This window comes from Aethalodelphis obliquidens, unplaced genomic scaffold (genome assembly GCF_003676395.1).
Source record: "Aethalodelphis obliquidens isolate GAN/ISIS:26980383/991018 unplaced genomic scaffold, ASM367639v1 scaffold60, whole genome shotgun sequence".
NCBI lineage: Eukaryota > Metazoa > Chordata > Mammalia > Artiodactyla > Delphinidae > Aethalodelphis > Aethalodelphis obliquidens.
In genome coordinates, this window is record NW_020838004.1 from 11,370,837 (window position 1) to 11,395,176 (window position 24,340).

At 36.0% G+C, this 24,340-nt stretch overlaps 1 protein-coding gene across 1 annotated transcript in view; it reads left to right on the forward strand.

The window, feature by feature from the left end:
- The window catches only part of CEP126 (centrosomal protein 126), a 165,665-nt gene that overhangs the window by 40,098 nt on the left and 101,227 nt on the right, over nt 1-24,340 (forward strand). Inside the window, exons 4-5 of the mRNA XM_027087788.1 lie at nt 2,260-2,371; nt 23,850-24,045. Coding sequence (XP_026943589.1) covers nt 2,260-2,371; nt 23,850-24,045 — 308 coding nt within the window. The remainder of the gene's footprint in view (nt 1-2,259; nt 2,372-23,849; nt 24,046-24,340) is intronic.

Below are 24,340 nucleotides of genomic sequence, written 5' to 3' on the forward strand. Positions count from 1 at the left end.
ATAATGTTAAATGGAGTATAATCTATAAAAATATTGAATATCTGTGTTGTACACCTGAAACTAATATAGTGTTGTAAATGAACTATACTTCAACTTTTTAAAATAGAATATATACTTATGTATGTTTGTATTCGCATAAACAGTGATAGAATACACAAATGACCAATAAGAGCAAGACTTCCAAATGTATATTTTATTTTTTTGATTTCTGAACATGAATATATTACCTGTACAAAATATTAGATTAAAATTTTAAGAAAATGTAATGCCATGAGTGAAGAGCAACAACAAAGCTATGATAAATAACTGTTTATTTAATTGTCTATTGGTTTAGTTTATTCCCAAATTATGAGAGTTAAACCAAAGGTTCACCCTACGTGCATGATAGCTGATGCTTCCCCTTGCTTCGAAAAAGGGATTGGGAGTTCCGATGAGGTCAGAAAATTTTTGGAGTCAGAGAATGTTGGAGTTAGAATATTAGAGCAAAAGAACTGAAAGGAGGAGCCTAGTGGTTTAAATGAAATAATAAAGCCCGAATACACCATAAGTACACAAAAAATGTAAACTTAAATTTTCATCAGTGAGTATGAGGTAGTGACTAGAAGGTCATTAGACAACAGCAACAAGAAAGAGTAATGGGTGTTTGTAAACTGTTTGTAAAACTACCTTAGTTTTAAAGGTAGTTTTTAAGTTCTCTTTGATAGACAGTAAGTGGTGAGTGTTAATAAAAGCAAAGTCTCAGACTATAGTCTAGCACAACTAAACATTTTTTAGCAAAGCAGACAAAAAACGATTGGTACTACTTGTTCGCTAAGCTCAATAAAGTCCCAGTTCTGTGTCCTTTTAGGTGCTTTGACTACACTTTATATGAAAGGTTCACTCAGACTTACACAGTCACATTCCAGAGACAAAATTTACGTGCCTTCTGGTATTGGACCATCAGAAATATTCCTGTTTAACAGCTGGAGCCAAGACTAATCAGAGATCAAACCTCAATACCATCTGTAAGGGTATAGGGTATAGACCTCCCTAGATTCTTATTCTCTGTTCATGCAAGGGTAGAGAGTGATTAAAATATTTTAGGAAAGTCCACTTAAGTATCTTAAATTTCAACAAAGAAAATCCATTTTTAACATTCATCAGGCTGTGCAACTGGCCATTAGTTTTTCCAATAAGGAACCATTTGAGACATTGATTATGCTAATTAGAAAAACAATCAAAATCTAAAGCTTGATAGTTTCTGCCTCAAGAGGATTGGCCCTTTATGATTAGAATATCCAGCAAACCATCTTGTAACTGTGCATTTTTCACTTGTATTTTATGCAATCACCCCTTGACTCTAGAGTTCAAGTTTGAACTAACCCATTCATAAAAATATACTGGTTTTGCTTAAACATTTTAAGGTAAATAACAAACACTATAATAGTGGAAAAGTCTGAGGACATGGGTTTTTTAAAGAAGAAAGGAGGAAACAGTTTGGTAGTGTCATTGGAGAGCTAGAAAGTCACCTATTCTACCTTCAGACGTTGAGTTATTTTTAGTTATTTGTGCCTCCCCATAAGAGGGCTGAAGGAAAAGCAATATCCTTTAAAAAGAAGCTATGTTTCAACTGAAACAAGAAGGTGTGTACCAAAGTGCACAATGGAAATTCTTGGGAAAGTGGATACTTATGGGATCTAGGGTTGGATTAGAGGTTGTGCAGAGTGGTATGTGGAGGAGTGTCCATATAATGTATGACCTTGAACAAGTTACTTAGCTTCTCTATGCTTCAGTTTCCTCAGATGCAAAATGGAGATTCAAATAGCATCTGCCTCAAAGGCCTTAGTAAGAATTAAATTAGTTAATACTTATACAGTGCTTAAAAATAATGTCTTTAACAGTAAATGCTCAATAAATGTTAAATGGTGTTTTTATATCTTCCCCTTTTCTTCATAAGAATATTTATAAATTTTGTCAGAAGTTTATGGAACTATGAAATCAGATATCATGGAGTTTGCATGCCACACTAAAAAGGCTGGACATTTCTCAATGTTTCATTTTTCCAAATAAATATTCTTAAAATTGGTGATGATAATTTTGAGGTAACTGTTTCTTATTGGGGAATTGGGTGTCTACATTTAAAATATTTACACTATTCTAAAAAATATTTTTTACAAAAATTTTAAGGTAGTATTTTATCATTGACCAATTAAGTTATATATAAAGAGAGTGTTGAAGATGAAGTGCTTCTGTACTATTTGACCTTTATTATCCCCTTAGTTTTTCAAAAACCAGTTCCTCCATTAGAAGAGGCCCTCAAACAAATTCAGGAATCCAACTTAAAATCAGAGGTAAACCTTCCCTCTTCCCACAGACCAATAATAGGCTGGAGGTAAGTAATTTATGATTATCATGTGTAATTTACTAATATATAATAATTAAATAGTTCTCTAGTTGCTGAGTTTGTAGGCCTTTTCATCAGTTACTCCTTACCTCTGTTTTAGAGTTTACTATTTTATTTTCACACATTGAATTGAGGTAGAGTACAATATAAGCTGCTTCAAGAGTAAGGAATTTTAATTTGTTGTCTTTGGTATTACAATGCTGCCTATGTTAGTACTTTTCTATGGGAATTATCATAAAACCCATTTAAAAATATTGATATTGGTTTTACTGAGAGAAAAAAAAATTTGAGTTGTAATGATATAAATTTAGGTAAGAGGAGTAACTTTATGGTAGAAATGGGTTTTTCCTCACTGAAAATCTTTCCTGGATATCTTTAAAAAGCTACAGTCCCTCCTGGTTCCTCTCCAGGTTAGTTTAAATGAATTATCTTGAAGCAATAGGGTGGACCAACCAACCAGAGAGTACCCTCTGACATCCTGTATTTTCCATTTATTTATTATAAATGTTTCTTGAACCTACTATGTACATAGCATTATATCAGGCATTGAGAAGGGGATATGGAGAAGTGTAATATTCAAAAATATAATCCCAAGAGTATAATCTAGGAGAGAAGTAAAATAATGCTTCAAAAAGTATAGAACAGTACCAAATGGGTAATGATAATAATATTTAATATTAATTTATGTAATGATGTCTACAATTCATATGTAATTTATGTTAATATTTTACCTGTTTATAATGTTATTTACTAAAGTACTTCCATTTTTAGAATACCTGTGGCAAATAGTTCCCTTGATCAGATCTAAGAACGATTAAATTCATTCAGTCTTTATTATAGTTCAAGAAAGACTTCATGGAATAAAAAACTCTTCAGCAAAACTTTGAAGAAAATAGGAGTTAATCATGAAACAAGTGGATAGTTGGTATTCCAGACAGAGGGATGAGCATGTGGAAAGGCCAAGAGTAACAGAAGGAATGATGTGTTCTAGGAGTCAGAGATGGCTGAATAATAGAATGCAGAATACCAATAGCTCACTAGATGTGAGATTGGAGAGGTAAATGACCTACATGCTAAGGAATATAAACTTTATCCTGAGCATTTAGGAGAAGTTAAGGATTTGAGCAGATGGGAGATAAGATCAACTTTTCTTTTTTAACATATCTTTCCAATCTATTGTGAACAAGTGTTGATAACTGATTGAAAGAGGACAAAACAGGAGGCTATTTCAATATATGTAATTGAAATTATATGGGTCTAGAGCTCAAGAGAAAGATCTAGGCTTAAGACATTTGAAGCCAAAACAATGGATGAGATCACCTGTGGAGATCATATACTATGACAACAGAACTAGGTTAGAACACGAAAGAACAGTAACATTTAAGGAAGTGAAAAAAAGAGAAGCCTACAGATAGGAACAGAATGGTTGATACAGGACTATATAGTGAGAGAAGGTAGAACTAAGGAAATACAGACTTTCATGGGGAAAAAAGCAGTTTACAGAGATCAAATGGCTTCTAGGGAATCAGTAAAATAAAAAGTTTGAAAAAAAAAAAGTTTGTATCAGGATACTGGCAGAAAACATGTAATGTTTAAAAGGGGTAATGAAAAAAGGTTAGTAAGGAGACTGGGAAGCCAACAGTGGATGATGAAGCAACCCTAGAACTGACAACAAAGTCAGTATTACCACCACAGACCTGAACTGAAAAGAGCTATAGCTATACGAGAGGGCTGCTAGGTAGAGTAACATTGCCACTACTAAACCAAGCCCAGAAGAGAGGAAGCCAGAGGAACAAAGTCAGCCATAAATCAAAAGGCAAGGGATCATTTGGTCTCTGCCTAGCAGAGACAAGTAGAGAAGTATGGGAAGTGAATCAGGAGGGGCAAAGAAAAAATATCCAGCTTAGAGGCAATGTGTCCACTATACTTCATAACAAAAAAGTCACACTGGCAACTTTTGTCAGAGAAATTTCAGTGGAGGGATAGGGACAGAAAAGAGATTGTGATGAGTTGGAAAGAAATGGAGAGCAAGAAAGAAAAAATACCAAGAGTAGCTTGGCTGTGAAAGGAAAAGAACTGTAGAACAATAGCCAGAGGGGATATAGGGCCAAGATATGGCTTTTTCCCTTAAGATGGAAGAGATGTTATCATGTTTAAATATGGATGTCAAACTGATGAGTAACAGAATTGCAGTCTAGAAAAGTAGAGAATAAAAATATTAAGTGTCTTAAGTACCTATTATTCGGACATTGATTAGCAAGGGTTATACATATGAAAGAGATATGGTCCTCTGCCCAAGAAGGGTTTGCAGTTACATTATAATACTCTTTAATGGTAGTTACAGTTACAGAAATACTAGCAAAATGATAAAGAATTATGAAATTTGACGTTGGAGAGGAGACTTAAAGAATGAGTACCCATTGTCTTCTAAAGTAGCATAGGTTGATTTTAGGCATGTTCAGGCCTACATTGTTGTAAAAGACAAAGACACCTAAGGAAATAGAACTTGTTCAGAGTGGCAGGACTGTAGTATGTGTTGCTGGTAGGACAGGAGATTATCTAGAAATGTAGATTGAGATCAGATATGAAATGCTTGTATGTCTAGGAACTTTTAATTTCTATCCTATAACTAGTAGAGAATCAGTGGAGGTTTTTAAGCATGAAGTGATATAATCCTCTTTATTATTACTGAAAGATAATTGGTATGAATGTTGGAGAATGAAAAGAGTGGAAAGAAATTGGAAGCAAGGAGACTAAAAAAACTTAATGGGCTAATCCAAGGGATAGATCATTACTGCCTAAACTAAAATAGTACTATTTTGTATAGTGAGAAAAGGATAAATCTGACAAAGAATAAAAATATTTTCAGTGGTTAGAAGGAAAAGATGAGAGAAGAAAAAATGAAAATGCCTTTTCACAGCAGAGAAGAGACATAAATAAGAGTTTAAGAATATTGATCAAATAGAAGTGTAAGAATTGGAGTAGGGAAGGTGGGAGATGAAGAGGATGTGAGCTTACCTCCCCTGACAAAGAATTCAAAAATACATCCACATGTGGAACAATTCTAATGGAAAACTAACTGGAAACATGTAGAAGGACTCCTATACAACCAAGGCTGTAAGAAAGATACACATGTAATTGGCTAAGATGGCAAGAAAAGCATCAGGTAAGAGGCCTGTGCCTCTGGGAGAGGACTAAGAGGAAAAGGGAGATCACACAGGCAGACATTCACCCTGGGAAGTGAGTGGGTCAAGCCACAGACTGGACGTCCCCCTCCTGGGGTCCTACATATAGGAGACAAGCCCCTTTGGCTGCTTGGAGAACAACTGAAAGGCTAGAGAAGCCTAGACTCCACTCATGAGGAGTGTGCAAGTGTTAGCTTACCACCAGACAGGGCAGAGAAAGGTGTGCCCTCATGGCTGCTGCCTTGCCACACCCCCCAGTCTGAGCCGAGTGAATGTCAAGCCCTGCTCACTCCAAGCCACAGCTTGGCGCTGGATCTAGGCCAGACAGGACCTGGGAAAAGACTCAATCTAAAGATGCAGAGGCTACCTAGGGTCTGGGGTGTGGTCTAAGTGGAACAGTGTCCATTGTTGGCAGTTACTTAAACAGCACCCCAGAAGCAGCCCAGATTTCTGATGGCAGTGCAGGTGCTTGAACTCCCATGACCACCATTCCATGCTCCCCAGTTCCAGACAAGCAAACGCTCCAACCCCTCCCACTCCATGCCATAGCCTTACACTAGATCTGAGACGATCACAACAGGGGAAAAGATGCAAACTTAGGCTACATCTGAGTGGAGTCACAGATGCCTACAGGGCAGCATATCAGCCCTCTATAAGCACCTGAGCCCCATTTGCTTCAGCACTCCCCACCTTTGGGTCAAAGGCCCAGTGCAAGAAGAAGGAAAAACACACACTTAAAGGAAGCAGAACCAGCTTGAGCTGAAATCTCAGGGCCTCTGCTTCAGCAACTTCAGAGCAGATCTCACCCCTGACAGGGCAGTGATGACCACTAAGCAGAGTGGAAGTACAGGCTCTAACTCCTCCATTACTAGCCACATTCCCTACCAAGGTGATAGAGGCCAGCATACCATGAGGAAAGATATGACTGGCATCCACATCAAATCCACCAAATGCACTGGGCACACACAGTCTGCATAGGGACACACCCACATAAGAACACCCCTTCAAGACCACAATAGGTAACTGTTTCACCCAAAATCATAGAGATACAGAAAGTTAAATACAGTAAAAAGGCAGAGGAACCTGCAACCTAAGATTGTCTACCCAGCAAGATTATCATTTAGAATAGAAGGTGAGATAAAGAACTTCTCAGACAAGCAAAAACTAAAAGAATTCAGCAATACTAAACCTACCCTAAAAGAAATGTTGATGGGTCTTCTCAAAATGGAAAAGAAGTAAGAATCTATCAGAAAGGGAAAAATCCCAATAGGAAAGACATATGTATGGGGATTGAAGATCACTTAAATAAGCCAGTACATAGATTAAAAGACAAAAAGTTGTAAAAGCAACTCCTACTACAATAAATACTTATGGGATAAACATGAAGCTGTAAAAAATACATCAAAAACAAAATATGGGGGAGGGGAGTAAAAAACGTAGATCTTTTAGAATGTGTTCAAAGTTAAATGACTATGAGTTCAAAGCAAGTAGATATAATTATGAGTTAACATATATGAACCCCATGGTAACCACAAAGCAAAAACCTACAATAGATACACAACAACCAAAAAGAAAGAAACTCAAGCATACTACAAAAGAATATCATCAAACCATAATGGGAGAAACAAAAAGAAGAAATCAACAGAGGAAAAAATACAAAACAACTGGAAAACAAGTAATAAAATGGCAATAAGTACATACCTATCAATAAATTACTCTAAATATCAATGGATTAATGCTTTAATCAAAAGAAATAGGATAGCTGATTGGTTAAAAAAAAAAGAACAAGACCCTTCAATATGCTGCCTACAAGAGACTCACTTCAGGGCAAAAGACACAAACAAACTGAAAGTAAGGGGATAGAAAAGGATATTTCATGCAAATGGAAATGACAAGAAAGCAGGGCTAGCAATACTCTTATCAGACAAAATAAAACAGAGGCTATAATGAAAGACAAAAAGAGCATTATATAATGATTTAAAGGGATCAATACAAGAAGAGGATATATACTCTTTAACATATACACACCCAATACCAGAGCAACTAAATGTATAAAGAAAATACTAACAGACATAAAGGGAGAAATTGACAATAGTACAATAATTGTAGGAGACTTTAACACCCCATGGATATCAATGGACAGATCATCTAGAAAGAAAATCAATAAGGCAATAGTGGTCCTAAATGACACAGCATGACTAGTTGGACTTAACTGATATCTTCAGGACATTTCATCCAAAACCAGCAGAATACACATTCTTTTGAAGTGCACATGCAATGTTCTCCAGGATATATCACATACTAGGTCACAAAACAAGCCTCAACAAATTTAAGAGGATAGACATTATATCAAGCATTTCTTTCAATCTCAGTGGTATCAATTAGAAATCAACTACAGAAAGAAAAACAGAAAAGAACAAACACATGGAGACTAAACAACATGCAACTAAATACCAAGGGTCAATGATGAAATCAAAGAGTAAATCAAAAAATACCTCAAAACAAATGAAAGTAGAAAACAACTTTCCAAAATTTGGGGGATACAGCAAAAGCAGTTCTAAGAAGGAAATTCATAGCAAAACAGGCCTTCCTCGAGAAATAAGGAAAATCTCAAACAACCTAACCTACCATGTAAAAGAATTAGACAAAGAACAAACAAGGCCCAAAGTCAGCAGAAGGAAGGAAATAATGATATCACATACACATGGAATCTAAAAAATAATGCAAATGAATCTACATACAAAAAAGAAACTGACAGAAAGATTGGTTCAAGATGGCGGAGTAGAAGGACGTGTGCTCACTCCTTCTTGTGAGAGCATCGGAATCACAGCTAACTGCTGAACAATCATTGACAGGAAGACATTGGAACTCACCGAAAAAATACCCCATATTGAAAGTCAAAGGAGAAGTTACAATGAGACAGTAGGAGGTGCTCAATCACAATAAAATCAAATCCCATAACTGCTGGGCGGGTGACCCACAAACTGGAGAACACTCATACCACAGAGGTCCACCCACTGGAATGAAGGTTCTAAGCCCAACGTCAAGCTTCCCGACCTGGGGGTCTGGCAATGGGAGGAGGAATTCCTAGAGAATCAGACTTTGACAGCTAGAGAGATTTGATTGCAGGATTTCGACAGGATGGGGGAAACAGAGACTCCTCTCATGGAGGGCACACACAAAGTAGTGTGCACACTGGGACCAAGGGGAAGGAGCAGTGACCGCATAGGAGACTGAACGAGACCTGCTACTGTTGGAGGGTCTTCTGCAGAGGTGGGGGGTGGCTGTGGCTCACCGTGAGGAAAAGGACACTGGCAGTAGAAGTTCTGGGAAGTACTCCTTCGCGTGAGCCCTCCCAGAGTCCACCATTAGCCCCACCAAAGAGCCGGGTAGGCTCCAGTGTTGGATCGCCTCAGGCCAAACAACCAACAGGGAGGGAACCCAGCCCCACCCATCAGCAGACAAGCTGATTAAAGTTTTACTGAGCTCTGCCCAGCACAGCAACCCCCAGCTCTACCCACCATCAGTCCCTCCCATCAGGAAACTTACACAAGCCTCTTCAATAGCCTCATCCACTAGAGGGCAGACAGCAGAAGCAAGAAGAACTACAGTCCTGCAGGCTATGGAACAAAAACCACATTCACAGAAAGATAGACAAGGTGAAAAGGCAGAGAGCTATGTACCAGGTAAAGGAACAATATAAAACCCCAGAAAAACAAAAAAAAATGAAGTGGAGATAGGCAACCTTCCAGAAAAAGAATGCAAAAAAATGATAGTGAAGATGATCAAGGACCTCGGAAAAAGAATGGAGGCAAAGATCGAGAAGATGCAAGAAATGTTTAACAAAGACCTAGAAAAATTAAAGAAAAAACACCTACAAGAATTAAAGAACAAACAAACAGAGATGAACAATGCAATAACTGAAATGAAAAATACACTAGAAGGAATCAATAGCAGAATAACTGAGACAGAAGTATGGGTGAGTGACCTGGAAGATAAAATAGTGGAAATAACTACCGCAGAGCAGAATAAAGAAAAAAGAATGAAAAGAAATGAAGACAGCCTAAGAGACTTTGGGAACAACATTAAATACACCACCATTCTAATTACAGGGGTCCAAGAAGGAGAAGAGAGAGAGAAAGGACCCGGGAAAATATTTGAAGAGATTATAGTCGAAAACTTCCCTAACATGGGAAAGGAAATAACCACCCAAGTCCAGGAAGCGCTGAGAGTCCCAGGGAGGATAAACCCAAGGAGAAACATGCAAAGACACATAGTAATCAAATTTACAAAAAATTAAAGACAAAGGAAACTTATTGAAAGCAACAAGGGAAAAATGAAAAATAACATACAAGGGAACTCCCATAAGGTTAACAGCTGATTTCTCAGCAGAAACTCTACAAGCCAGAAGGGAGTGGCATGATACACTTAAAGTGATGAAAGGGAAAAATCTGAAACCAAGATTACTCTCCCCAGCAAGGATCTCATTGAGATTCAAAGGAGAAATCAAAAGCTTTACAGACAGGCAAAAGCTAAGACAATTCAGCACCACCAGACGAGCTTTGAAACAAATACTAAAGGAAATTCTCTAAGTGGGAAACACAAAAGAAGAAAAGGACCTACAAAAACAAACCCATAACAATTAAGAAAATGGTAATATGAACATACGTATGGATAATTACCTTTAACATGAATGGATTAATGCTGCAACCAAAAGACACAGGCTCGCTGAATGGATACAAAAACAAGACCCATATATATGCTGTCTACAGGAGACCCACTTCAGACCTGGGGACACATACAGATTGAAAGTGAAGAGATGGAAAAAGATATTGCATGCAAATGGAAGTCAAAAGAAAGCTGTAGTAGCAATACTCATTTCAGATAAAATAGGCTTTAAAATAAAGAATGTTACAAGAGACAATGAAGGACACTACATAATGTTCAAGTGATGAATCCAAGAGGAAGATAGAACAACTGTAAATATATATACACCCAACATAGAAGCACCTCAATACATAAGGCAACTGCTAACAGCTATAAAAGAGGAAAACAACAGTAACACAATAATAGTGGGGGATGTTAACACCTCACTTACACCAATGGAGAGATCATCCAGACAGACAATTAATAAGGAAACACAAGCTTTAAATGACACAATAGACCAGATAGATTTAATTGCTATTTATATGACATTCCATCCAAAAAAAACATATTACACTTTCTTCTCAAATGCACATGGAACATTCTCGAAGATAGATCACATCTTGGGTAACAGATCAAGCCTCAGTAAATTTGAGAAAACTGAAATCATATCAAGCATCTTTTCTGACCACAACGTTATGAGATTACAAGTCAATTTCATGAGAAAAACTGTAAAAAACACAAACACATGGAAGCTAAACAATACGTTACTAAATAACCAAGAGATTACTGAAGAAATCAAAGAGGAAATTAAAAAATATCTAGTGACAAATTACAACAAAAACACGATGATTCAAAACCTATGGGATGCAGCAAAAGCAGTTCTAAGAGGGAAGTTTATAGCAATGAAAGCCTACCTCAAGAAACAAGAAAAATCTCAAATAAACAATCTAACCTTACACCTAAAGGAACTAGAGAAAGAAGAACAAACAAAACCCATAGTTAGTAAAAGGAAAGAAATTCTAAAGATCAGAGCAGAAATAAATGAAATAGAAACAAAGAAAACAATAACAAAAATCAATAAAACTAAAAGCTGATTCTTTGAGAAGATAAACAAAATTGATAAATCATTAGCCACACTCATCAAGAAAAAGAGGGAGAGGACTCAAATCAATAAAATTAGAAATGGAAAAGGAGAAGTTACAACAGACACCGCAGAAATACAAAGCATCCTAAGAGACTGCTACAAGCAACTCTATGCCAGTAAAATGGACAACGTGGAGGAAATGGACAAATTCTTAGAAAGGTACAACCTTCCAAGACTGAACCAGGAAGAAATAGAAAATATAAACAGACCAATCACTAGTAATGAAATTGAAACTGTGATTAAAAATCTTCCAAACAACAGTCCAGGACCCAGATGACTTCACAGGTGAATTCTATCAGTTAGAGAAGAGCTAACCCCTATTCTTCTCAAAATCTTCACAAAACTTGCAGAAGAAGGAACACTCCCAAACTCATTCTATGAGAACACCATCACCCTGATACCAAAAACAGACAAAGATACTACCAAAAAAAAAAAAAAATTACAGACCAATATCACTGATGAATATAGATGCAAAAATCCTCAACTAAACACTAGCAAACAGAATCCAACAACACATTAAAAGGATCATACACCATGATCATGTGGGATTTATCCCAGGGATGCAAGGATTCTTCAATATACACAAATCAATCAATGTGATACACCATATTAACAAATTGAAGAATAAAAACCATATGATCATCTCAGTAGATGCAGAAAAAGCTTTTGACAAAATTCAACACCGATATATAATAAAAAAACTCTCCAGAAAGTAGGCATACAGGGGACCTACCACAGCATAATAAAGGCCATATATGACAAACCCACAGAAAACATCATTCTCAATGGTGAAAACTGTAAGCATTTCCTCTAAGATCAGGAATAAGACAAGAATGTCCACTCTTGCCACTATTATTCAACATAGTTTTGGAAGTCCTAGCCACGGCAATCAGAGAGGAAAAAGAAATAAAAGGAATACAAATTGGAAAAGAAGAAGTAAAAGTGTCACTGTTTGCAGATGACATAATAGTATACACAGAGCATCCTAAAGATGCCACCAGAAAACTACTAGAGCTAATCAATGAATTTGGTAAAGTTGCAGGATACAAAATTAATGCACAGAAATCTCTTGCATTCCTATACACTAACGATGAAAAATCTGAAAGAGAAATTAAGGAAACACTCACATTTACCATTGCAACACAAAGAATAAAATACCTAGGAATAAACCTACCTAAGGAGGTAAAAGACCTCTATGCAGAAAACTATAAGACACTCATGAAAGAAATTAAAGATGATAAAAAGAGATGGAGAGATAAACCATGCTCTTGGATTGGAAGAATCAACATCGTGAAAATGACTATACTACCCAAAGCCATCTACAGATTGAACACAATCCCTATCAAATTACCAATGGCATTTATTACAGAACTAGAACAAAAAATCTTAAAATTTGTATGAAGACACAAAAGACCCCGAATAGCCAAAGCAGCCTTGAGGAAAAACACTGGAGCTGGAGGAATCAGACTCCCTGACTTCATACTATACTACAAAGCTACAGTAATCAAGACAATATGGTACTGGCACAAAAACAGAAATATAGATCAATGGAACCGGATAGAAAGATGAGAGATAAACCCATGCACATATGGTCACCTTATCTTTGATAAAGGAGGCAGGAATGTACAGTGGAGAAAAGACAGCCTCTTCAATAAGTGGTGCTGGGAAAACTGGACAGGTACATGTAAAAGTATGAGATTAGATCACTCCCTAACACCATACACAAAAATAAGCTAAAAATGGATTAAAGACCTAAATGTAAGGCCAGAAACTATCAAACTCTTAGAGGAAAACATAGACAGAACACTCTATGACATAAATCACAGCAAGATACTTTTTGACCCACCTCCTAGAGAAATGGAAATAAAAACAAAAATAAACAAATGGGACCTAATGAAACAAAAGCTTTTGCATAGCAAAGAAAACCATAAACAAGACCAAAAGACAACCCTCAGAATGGGAGAAAATATTTGCAAATGAAGCAACCGACAAAGGATTAATCTCCAAAATTTACAAGCAGCTCATGCAGCTCAATAACAAAAAAACAACCCAATCCAAAAATGGGCAAAAGACCTAAACAGACATTTCTCCAAAGAAGATATACAGACTGCCAACAAACACATGAAAGAATGCTCAACATCATTAATCATTAGGGAAATGCAAATCAAAACTACAATGAGATATCATCTCACACTGGTCAGAATGGCCATCATCAAAAAATCTAGAAACAATAAATCCTGGAGAGTGTGTGGAAAAAAGGGAACACTGCTGGTGGAAATGTGAATTGGTACAGCCACTATGGAGAACAGTATGGAGGTCCCTTAAAAAACTAAAAGTAGAACTACCATACGACCCAGCAATCCCACTACTGGGCATATACCCTGAGAAAACCATAATTCAAAAAGAGTCATGTACCAAAATGTTCATTGCAGCTCTATTTACAATAGCCAGGAGATGGAAACAACCTAAGTGTCCATCAATGGATGAATGGATAAAGAAGATGTGGCACATATATACAATGGAATATTACTCAGCCATAAAAAGAAACGAAATGGTTATTTATAGTGAGGTGGATGAACCTAGAGTCTGTCATACAGAGTGAAGTAAGTCAGAAAGAGGAAAAGAAATACCGTATGCTAACACATATATATGGAATCTAAGAAAAAAAATTAAAAAGGTCATGAAGAACCTGGGGCAAGAAGGGAATAAAGACACAGATCTACTAGAGAATGGACTTGAGGATATGCAGATGGGGAAGGGTAAGCTGTGCCAAAGAGAGTGGCATGGACATATATACACTACCAAACGTAAAATAGATAGTGGGAAGCAGCCACATAGCACAGGGAGATCAGCTCGGTGCTTTGTGACCACCTAGAGTGTTTGGATAGGGAGGGTGAGAGAGAGAGGGATGCAAGAGGGAAGATATATGGGAACATATGTATATGTATAACTGATTCACTTTGTTATAAAGCAGAAACTAACACACCATTGTAGAGCAATAATACTTCAATAAAGATGTTAAAAAAATAAAACCATAAGAGAATACTATGATCAGTTATAGCCAACAAACTGGACAACCTAGAAGAAATGGACAAATTTCTACAAACATAGAGCTTACAAAAACTGAGTCAAGAAGAAACAGACAATTTGAACAGACCAGTCACTAGATGTGAAATAAAATTTGCAATTAAAAAAAGACTCCCAGCAATCAAAATTCCAGGATGGGACAGCTCCACAGGGGAATTCTATCAAATGTATAAAGAAGAACTAATAACTGTCCTAATCAAACTATTCCAAAACTTTAAGAGGATAGAACACTCCCAGATTCATTCTACAAGGCCACACTTACTGTGATACCAAAACCATGCAAAGACACTACAAAGAAATTAAATTACAGGCCAGTATTTTTGATGAATATAGATGCAGAAATCTTCAACAAAATATTCACAAACTGAATCCAACAATACATAAAAAGGATCATATATCATGATCAAGTTGGATTTATTCCAGGGTCACAAGAGTTGTTCACATTCACAAATCAATCACTAGGATCCACCACATTTAGAAAAGGAAAGATAAAAATTATGATTGTCTCTATAGATACAGAAAAAATATTTAACAAAATTCAATATTTATCATAAAAACTCTCATCAAAGTTTGTATGGAGGGAACATATCTCAACATAATAAAGTTCATTTATGACAAACCCACAGCCAAATCATACTCAATTATGAAAAATGAAAGTTTTTCTTTAAAATCAGGAACAAGACAAAGAATGCCCACTTTTGCTACTTCTGTTTAACGTAGTGTTGGAAGTCCTAACCACAGCAATCAGACAAGAAAAAGTAATAAAATATATGCAGATTTTAAGAGGAAGAGGTAAAACTGTCACTATTTGCAGATGACATGACACTCTATATAGAGAACCCTAAAGTCTCCACCGAAGAACTATTAGAACTGATGTATTCAGAAAGGTTGCAGGATACAAGAATAATATACAGAAATCTGTTGTCTTTCTATACACTAGTAATGAAATATCAGAAAGAGAAAGTAAACAATCCTGTTTATAATCACATAAGAAAATAAAATACTTAGGAATAAACTTAACCAAGGAGGTGAGAGACCTGTACTCTGAAAACTATAAAACACTGATAAAGGAAATTGAAGATGATCCAAAAAAATGGAAAGATATCCCATGCTCTTGGGTTGGAGGGAGTGATATTATTAAAATAGACATACTACCCAAAGCAATCTACAGATTTAAGCACTCTCTATCAAAATACCCATGACATTTTTCATAGAACTAGAACAAATAATCCTAAAACTTATATAGAATCACAAAAGATGCTGAATTGCCAAAGCAATCCTGAGTAAAAAGAACAAAGCTAGAGGCATAACCCTCCCAGACTTCAGACTATACTACAAAGCTACAGTAATCAAAACAATGTGGTATTGGCACAACAACAGACACATAGATTAATGGAATGGAACAGAACAGAGAGCCCAGAAATAAACCCACACACTTATGGTCAATTAACCAATGACAAAGGAGGCAAGAATATACAACGGAGAAAAGACACATAGTCCAGGGAAAACTGGACAGCTACATGTAAAAGAATGAAATTAAAACATTCTCTAACACTGTATGCAAAAATAAACTCTTAATGGATTAAAGACCTAAATGTAATACTGGAAACCATAAAACTCCTAGAAGAAAACGTAAGGGTAATGCTCTTTGATGTAAATTATAGCAATATTTTTTTGGATCTGTCTCCTAAAGCAAAGGAAATAAGAGCAAAAATAAACAGATTGGATCTAATTAAACATAAAACCCTTTGCACAACAAAGGAAACCATAGACAAAGCAAAAAGACAACCTACTCAATGGGAGAAAATATTTGTAAATATTTTTTACAAGGGGTAAGGGGTTAATAGCAAAAATATATAAACAGCTCATACAACTCAACTCAATACAGCAAAAAGAAACAACCCAATCAAAAAACAGACAGAAGACCTGAATGGATGTTTTTCCAAAGAAGACATATAGATGGCCAACAGGCATATGAAAAGATGCTCAACATCACTTTCGACTTAGTAGAGAAATGCAAATCAAAACCACAATGACGTATCACCTTACACCTGTCAGAATGGCCATCATCAAAATGTATACAAATAACAAATATTGAAGAGGATGTGGAGAAAAGGGAACCCTAGTACACTATTGGTGGGAATGTAAACTGGTGCAACCACCATGGGAAACAGTATGGAGATTCCTCAAAAAACTAAAAATAGAACTACCGTATGATCCAGTAATTCCACTCATGGGTATATATCTGGAAAAAATGAAATCACTAATTCAAAAACATACACGCACCCCAATGTTCATAGCAGCACCGTTTACAATAGCCAAGACATGGAAGCATCCCAGGTTCCCAGATGATTGGATTAAGAAGATGTGTTTTATATATGTGGTGGAATATTACTCAGCCATAAAAAAGAATGAAATTCTGCCATTTGCAGCAACATGGATGGACCTAGAGGATACAATGCTTAATGAAGTAAGTCAGACAAAGACAAAATACTGTATGATATTACCTACATGTGAAATCTAAATAATAATACGTATGGATGTACATGCAAAACATAAAGACACACAGATAGAGAAACAAACTTATGGTTGCCAGAGGAGAGGGGGGGAAGGACAAGTTAAGGATATGAGATTAGCTGATACAAACTACTATATATAAAATAGATAAACAATAAGAATATACTGTATAGCATAGGAAATTGTGCCCATTATCTTACCTGTAATGGAGCATAATCTGCAAAAATACTGAATCAGTTGCCATATACCTGAATTTAACACAATATTATAGATCAACAAAAAATAAATTAATTTTAAAAAATAAGAGTAATGTGATAGGTTTCATATAGAATAAAATGTCCCTTGATAGTAAAAAAAAAAACAACTGGAGTTTGGATAAAACAGTGCAGGAAAATCAAGAGGTATCCAGCCATGAGTTTAAAAGGACCTATGTTAAAAGAGTGGTAGTGAAATAGAAAAGAAAGACAGAAGGAAAAGGTATTTCATGGAAAGACTAGATTATGACCTTGGTGTATGGTGGAATAATGAAAATGAAAAAAACAGAAAAATCAAAAGAACCTGAAATTTTGAGTCTTTGATAATTGAGGGAACTTGATGAATTTAAAAATTAAAAAGAATGTAATGAAAACGTACAGGTTTGGCAAGATATTATTAAACGTCATTTGAGCCTTCTGAGTTTAGGGAGTAAATATCCAAGTAGAAATGTATAAAACCAGTTTGACCTAAGATGAAACAAGAGGTCAAGGCTATGGAAATAAATTTTAAAGTCCTGATTGTGTATGTTGCTCAATTTTTATGTGTACTTATGTCTCCCCAACCAGATTGTAGTATTGTAGAGAACAATGGCTAAATCTTACACATGCAGATATTCCCTATGGTGCTTAGCTCAGTGCTATGCATGTTGGAGGTATTCAATAAATACTTTGAATACAGAAACATCACTGGCATAATGAAAACTTCTCAGAGGATATAAACTTGACCTGAAGTTTAATAGATGAGAAAGATATTCATCAGAGACATTGAGAGGGAACTCCAGAAAGAGGGAACTCCAGAAAGAGGGAACAAGTAGTGCATGAAAAGGAAAGAAGGTATGAAAGGACATGTTGTATTAAGGGAGCTGAAAGTAGGTCATTCATTTTGTGGGGTTTTTTGTTTGTTTTTAATTTAATTTTATTTTATATTGGAGCATAGTTGATTAACATTGTTGTGTTAGTTTCAGATGTACAGCAAAGTGATTCAGTCATGCATATACATGTATCTATTCTTTTGCAATTTATTTTCCCATTTAGGTTATTACAGAATATTGAGCAGTGTTCCCTGTGCTATACAGTAGGTCCTTGTTGGTTATCTATTTTAAATAAAGTAGTGCATACATGTCAATCCCAAGTCTATCCCTCCACCCCACCCTTCCCTGCTGGTAACCATAAGTTCATAGGTAGTTCATTTTGACTAGTGTGTACAGTGAGAAATTGTAGGCAGTTAGGTTGTTTAGAAAGGAAACCATGAGTTAAATCATGAAGAGCCTTGTTAAGGAGTTTGTCCTAAAAACAATTGCTGAAAAATTTGAAGAAAGCATATAACATTTACATTTTAGAAATATTGCCAGAATGAGAAAGAGTAAGGTAAGACTAAAAGTGGGAAAATCAGATAAAATGGTACTTTATTTAATGAAAACAATGGCTTCTTAAGACCTGTTTAGGAGGTAGAATCAATGTGATTTGGTAATTTTTTAAGAACTGAAAAGTGAATGGGAGGAATCAAGGATGACTCTGGAGATGGAGTTTGGTCAGTTAATGGATAGTGAAACCATGTAACAAAATAAGGACCATTCAGTACAAAGAGGTTTAAGAGAGAGAGTAACTGGAAGGATGATGATAAACTGTGAGTTTGAGATACTTATGGGCTACTCTGGAGTCAATTTCTCATTTGTAAGATGTCTGGGCCGTGAATATAGATATGATAGCTGTCAATGAATGGATAAAGTTAAAGCCATGGTTCAATACCCACCAGTGGGGGTCTTGGTTCAGTTAAACAATCAAACTCCCATGACTACAATAGACCAGGTTTGCCTCAATTAGAAGACATAAAACATTGCATGTCGATAGGCAACATTCTTCAACAGGAGGACTTCTCATGGCATGCCACAAAACAGTCAAAGTGCTGATCTTTGCTGTGCCCCTATTCCCACAAGTGATGACATCACAATGAGCAGACAGCCACCCTGGGTTAGAAATCCCATGTTCCAAACAGAAGCCAATATTTCTTGTAATGGCTCTATATGAATAGTTTCCATGCAAGAGATATGTCCAGTTATAAGAATTACCACACTCAGGGAAACCTAAAGCTATAGCTTCCTACCAGGTATCTATGATTTATTCACAGTTGTCCCAGTACAGATAGAGTTTACCAATAAAGGGTCATTTTTTACATAGTCAATGTGCCTGAAACACAGTTCAAGTCCTGCTAGTAATCCAGGGAACAGAGTTAGAAAATTAACCCAAAGTTGAATTGGTCCACAGAGGATGGATTTTGTTAACCCTTCACTCAGATACAGATACAGATAAGATCACACAGACAGTATAAATAAGATTACACAGAGTATGGATATATAAGCAAAGAAGAGGATGACATAACTCTCAAAAATTCCAGCATATCCAAGCAAAGAGAGAAGAGCTCAAAAAGACCCTGAGAAGAAACAACCAGAGAAGTCAGAAAATAACCAGAAATGTATGATGATATGGAAATAAAGGGAACTAAAGTCAGGAAAGATAGTGGTCAAGAAGTGTCTAGGTCTGCAATTAGGTCAATTAGTTAATCACTAGCAAAAGCAGTACATTGGAACAGTAGAGGTAGAAGCCAGATAGCAGTAAGTTAAAGATCAAATGGAAGTTGTGGCAGTGAACACAGTATAATTTTAGAGTACTCTGTGGAAAGTTTTATCTGAAAAGGAAGATGACAGACAATTAGTGGGGATGGGGGGTTAGGGTCAAGGGGAATTTAGAGTGATAAAAAATTCCAAATCATTTAGTATAGAAGTAATGTGCATTTTTGTATACAGGTTTTCTTCACTATTAGATTTCTTTTTCTGTGCATTATTACCCTTTGTGTTATCAGACATTTTCAATTAAAAAAGCTCTTTTGCATTATGAATGAAAAGATAGACTTTTTTGTTCAACAATGTCTCTTCTAAGACTTCCTTAAAGTCTTAGAAGAGATAACGCGTCAGACAATTTTGATTTCCCTGTAGCAAACAAACATATAGTTATTATACCAAATCTTGCTAGGACCATTATATCAACTTTGTTTTATGAGAAATTATCTCCATTCTAAATTAGAATACATAGTTTTCAGTTGTTATTGTAATATACTATTATGACTATGACTTCATGATATTTATATCTACCTATACATACACACACATAAATTTTATGTGTTTGGAAAACAAATGTATATAATTTATAGAGAGAACACTATTGTTTACTTATTTAAAAGTTGAACTCCTCTCCACAGATAACTAACAGTATTAAATCATGTATGTGAAAATGCTTTGTAAACTATAAAATGCTATACCATAAATATGACAGCTTGGAATATTAAAGATCAAGTATTAGGTTAATAGAAATATTTATATGTACTGTTATTGAAAATATAATTAAACTACAAATACTTATAAGCTATTGTCACATTAAAAATACATTTTCTGTACAATATAAGCCTAAAATGTGTTAGAGAATAAAGTAATGTCAAGAAACAGGGAGCTTCCAAAGAAGGGGAGGTATATCAGTACTCACAAATGATTGTTCTAATGTAGAAAATATTAGTTGTAGATTAAAATAATTTAAGATGTTGTAATGTGATAATCTAAAGGAGAAAAAAAGTTGTATGAAAAAAATGGAGGGCATTCAATGCTTAAGCCTCAAGAAAAATCAGAGACTTATGTCCATATGAAAATAAAAGCTACTTAGGAAATAATGAGATATAAGAATATTAATAAATGACTAATAAAATAAAAGCCTTCCATCACAACCAAATCCTTATCACAAAGATAATGTACTTGACCGTTCTTCTGGTAGATGTAGGGTAAAATAAGCTATATTTTCCCCATATTTTTATACTTTAAAATGATGTTATTAGATATCTATCTCCAATATCCATGTATTTGTGGTGAGACAGTTGATCCTGAACCACAGGCTACCCTGAGAAATCTGACCAGAGCTAAGCAGTAATCTATTTGACCTCTTTTTGCCCTTTGTACCAGTACTTTAAACCAGATTTTCTAGCCCATATTCATTATCTGTATGACTATCAGACTTCTGAGAGGTGAAAATACTCTAAGAGCCAGGAATGAGAAAGAGGAACCTGAATAAGTAGGCTATGTACATTTCTCAGCTCATGAGAGGACACTGGGTGATCAGAAGAACATCATGCATGGACCCTCAGAACAAAACATAATATGAATTGAAAGCCTCGAGGCAGCCCAATAAATCAAAAAACCATCTTAATAAGGCTGTCTCTCTACTTCCTGTTCAAATGCTTTTCCACCTGTGCAGATCCATTCCTGCCTGTCCAGCTGTCTCCATACCTGATCCCCTCTTACCTAATCAGCTGTCTCCTTTAAGAGCCCCATTGCTGTCCCACCATTCCCAAATTCTTCCTAGCTATCCAACTGTTTCTCCCACCCACCAGCCCCATACCCTGCCTATCTGTCCATCTGTCCCCTCTACTCTTCCAAAGAACTTCTTACCAGCCCCATTACTGTCCTACCCAATCAAATATCTTCCTCGCCCTCCAGCCCCAGTTACTTCCAGCTTTTCTAGCAGTTTCCCTCGTCTACCAGCCCCAATTCCTTCTGCCCAATTCCTATTTACCCCACCCACCCCGAGGTTCACCAGTCATTCCTGATTCTGACTCACAGAGTAAGTTATTTTACAAAACTTTCAGACCCAAACATTTCCTTCCAGCACAACGTTCTACCCCAACCACTCTAATGCCGGCCCTTGTTCATCATTCCCTTCCAGCTCAACTGATTGTTTCCCCAAACCCTTTGGAAGGTCTCCCAGTTTTGAAGCCTTCCTGTTTGTCCAGTCATCCCCCTCATCAACCTATCCCCACTCTTTCTTCTATCACTCCATTGCCTGAATATCCTGCTAGCTTAGATCATTTTCAGTCAGTCCAGCAATCTGTTCCACAAACCATAACATTATCAAATCTGCCCCAGGCCTTTGTAGATCATCCACCTACATCAGTTTTCTCCCATCCACCTCCCTGTCATTCTCCATCCTCTTCTTTGTCTTCATCTTCTACTTCCATATCCTCTTCTTCATCCTCTGTACAGTTTCCTTCCTCCTCATCTGTTTTTTCCTCTCCTTCACCTTCCACTTCTACCTCTCCATTCTTACCGCTTTCATTTATCCCTTTTTCCTCTCCTTTGCATTCATCTCCCTCTCTGTATTTGCCTCCAACAAATTTAGATTTCCCGCCTCTAATTCCTCCTGTTTCTTCTTCCTTTATGATTTCTTCTTCCCATGCTTCACTCTTCCTCTCTTTCTACCTCCCCATCTCCTTTTATTCCTATCCATTCCTTCAATCCTCCTCACGAATTGAAAGTAGAGAAGAGAAGAGAAGCAAGTGGAGTAGAGAAGAAAGAAATAGAGAAGAAAAAGTTGACAGATGACAACTTTAAAGGTAAAAAAAAATTAGTTTATTAGGTATTTTGTAGATTTAGCAATACTTCATTTGGGAAGGGTGACTGAAGAGGAAGGAATATGTAAGAGTATAAGAGTAGGAAACCTAAAAGCAAGAGAGAGAAACATATTCTCAGCGTTCAGGAACTTGTGTTAGGTACCTTTTTGCTCTTGTTGATCCCTCTGTGGTCACAAAAATGATAGTCAGGAATCTAGTAATCATTGACTTTGACTATTCCAGTCTGTCCAAATAAAGATATATATGGGTATTGGAGATAGATATATGTCACATGTGGCCAAGTGTCACCTTCCAAAACATTTGAATCCTCATTGAACTGGGAATAATTCCAATGAATTGGGAATAAATACCCTTGGGGTTCTCACTACTGCCCCTAATGCAACAGCAGTCAGCTATTTGATATACTTCACCCCCAAAAAAGAAATTATTCCTTTGTTCTTTTCTTTTCACTTTGTACATATATTGAAATGTTACATGCTATAAGTTTCCAGAAGATGTGAAATTCTAAAAGAAGATGATGTCATCCACTAATAATTTGCGGATGGCACTTTAACACACTAAAAATAAAGGTAGCCCCCTCTGTGGCATGAAAACCATGCTTATATTTGTGGTACAACTGAAAATAAATATGTACACTCTTCTCCATGCAATAAAATCCAAGCTTCCAAAACTAGTAAAGTTAGATGGAAATTCCTGTCTACCCTAACAAGAAATTTTATTTTCTATCTGCTTGAATCTTCAACCAACTCTATTAGGGTTATAGGGATACCTACCATCCATGACATCAACTCAGAACTAAGGGTATGCAGCATATCATTATCCAGATAGGAATTCTCTTAAAGAGCTGAGGACTAACTCTATACATCTACAGGAATTACTTCTATATCTATCCCAAACAGTAGATAGAGGAATAGGATTTAATAATCAGAGCCATGAATAATTGGATATTCCTACATGAAGACGGAGTGCTTTATTGGCACTGTAATCTCACATCCACTTTTATTCTACTGTTGACTCCTTGAAATTCCCATTCTAATATGTCTATATATTTCTCCAATATCCTTATATGTGATTATCTGGACACACACACACACACACACACACACACACATACATATGAATATATCATATGTATGCTAACTTTATTTAAATGTACTAAACATTTTTTATGTATGGTTCACAGAGTCATAGATAATTCCTTGCCTTCATCATTGTCAAAAAATGATCACAAGCATCAGAAACATCTATCCAAAATCAATTCTGATAAAGAAATGAAGGAAAACAGCAAGGCAAACTTGACTACTAACAAAGATGCATTCCAGCTTAAACTGGAGGAAACTCAGAAACTCCTAGAAGATCAGCATCTAAGCAGTTTGCAAGTATGAAACTCTAAATACATTATTAATATTTTAATATCTAGCAATAATTCTGTCCCATTTTTGCAGTGTTCTCCACTAAAGAAATGTATACCACTAGCCAAGGGTCTGTTTAGATGAATCAGCACAAATTCATCACAGATACTAATGAAATAAGTTTTTAATATTTTTTTAACCTTTTACTCCATTTTTCTCTCTGCTTTTATTCTTATTTTTCCATCTCTCATATTTAGAAAAATATGCTTTATGGATGCTATTTTCTGAAAAACATGAAAGCTATTTGAAAGTATAATGTAAC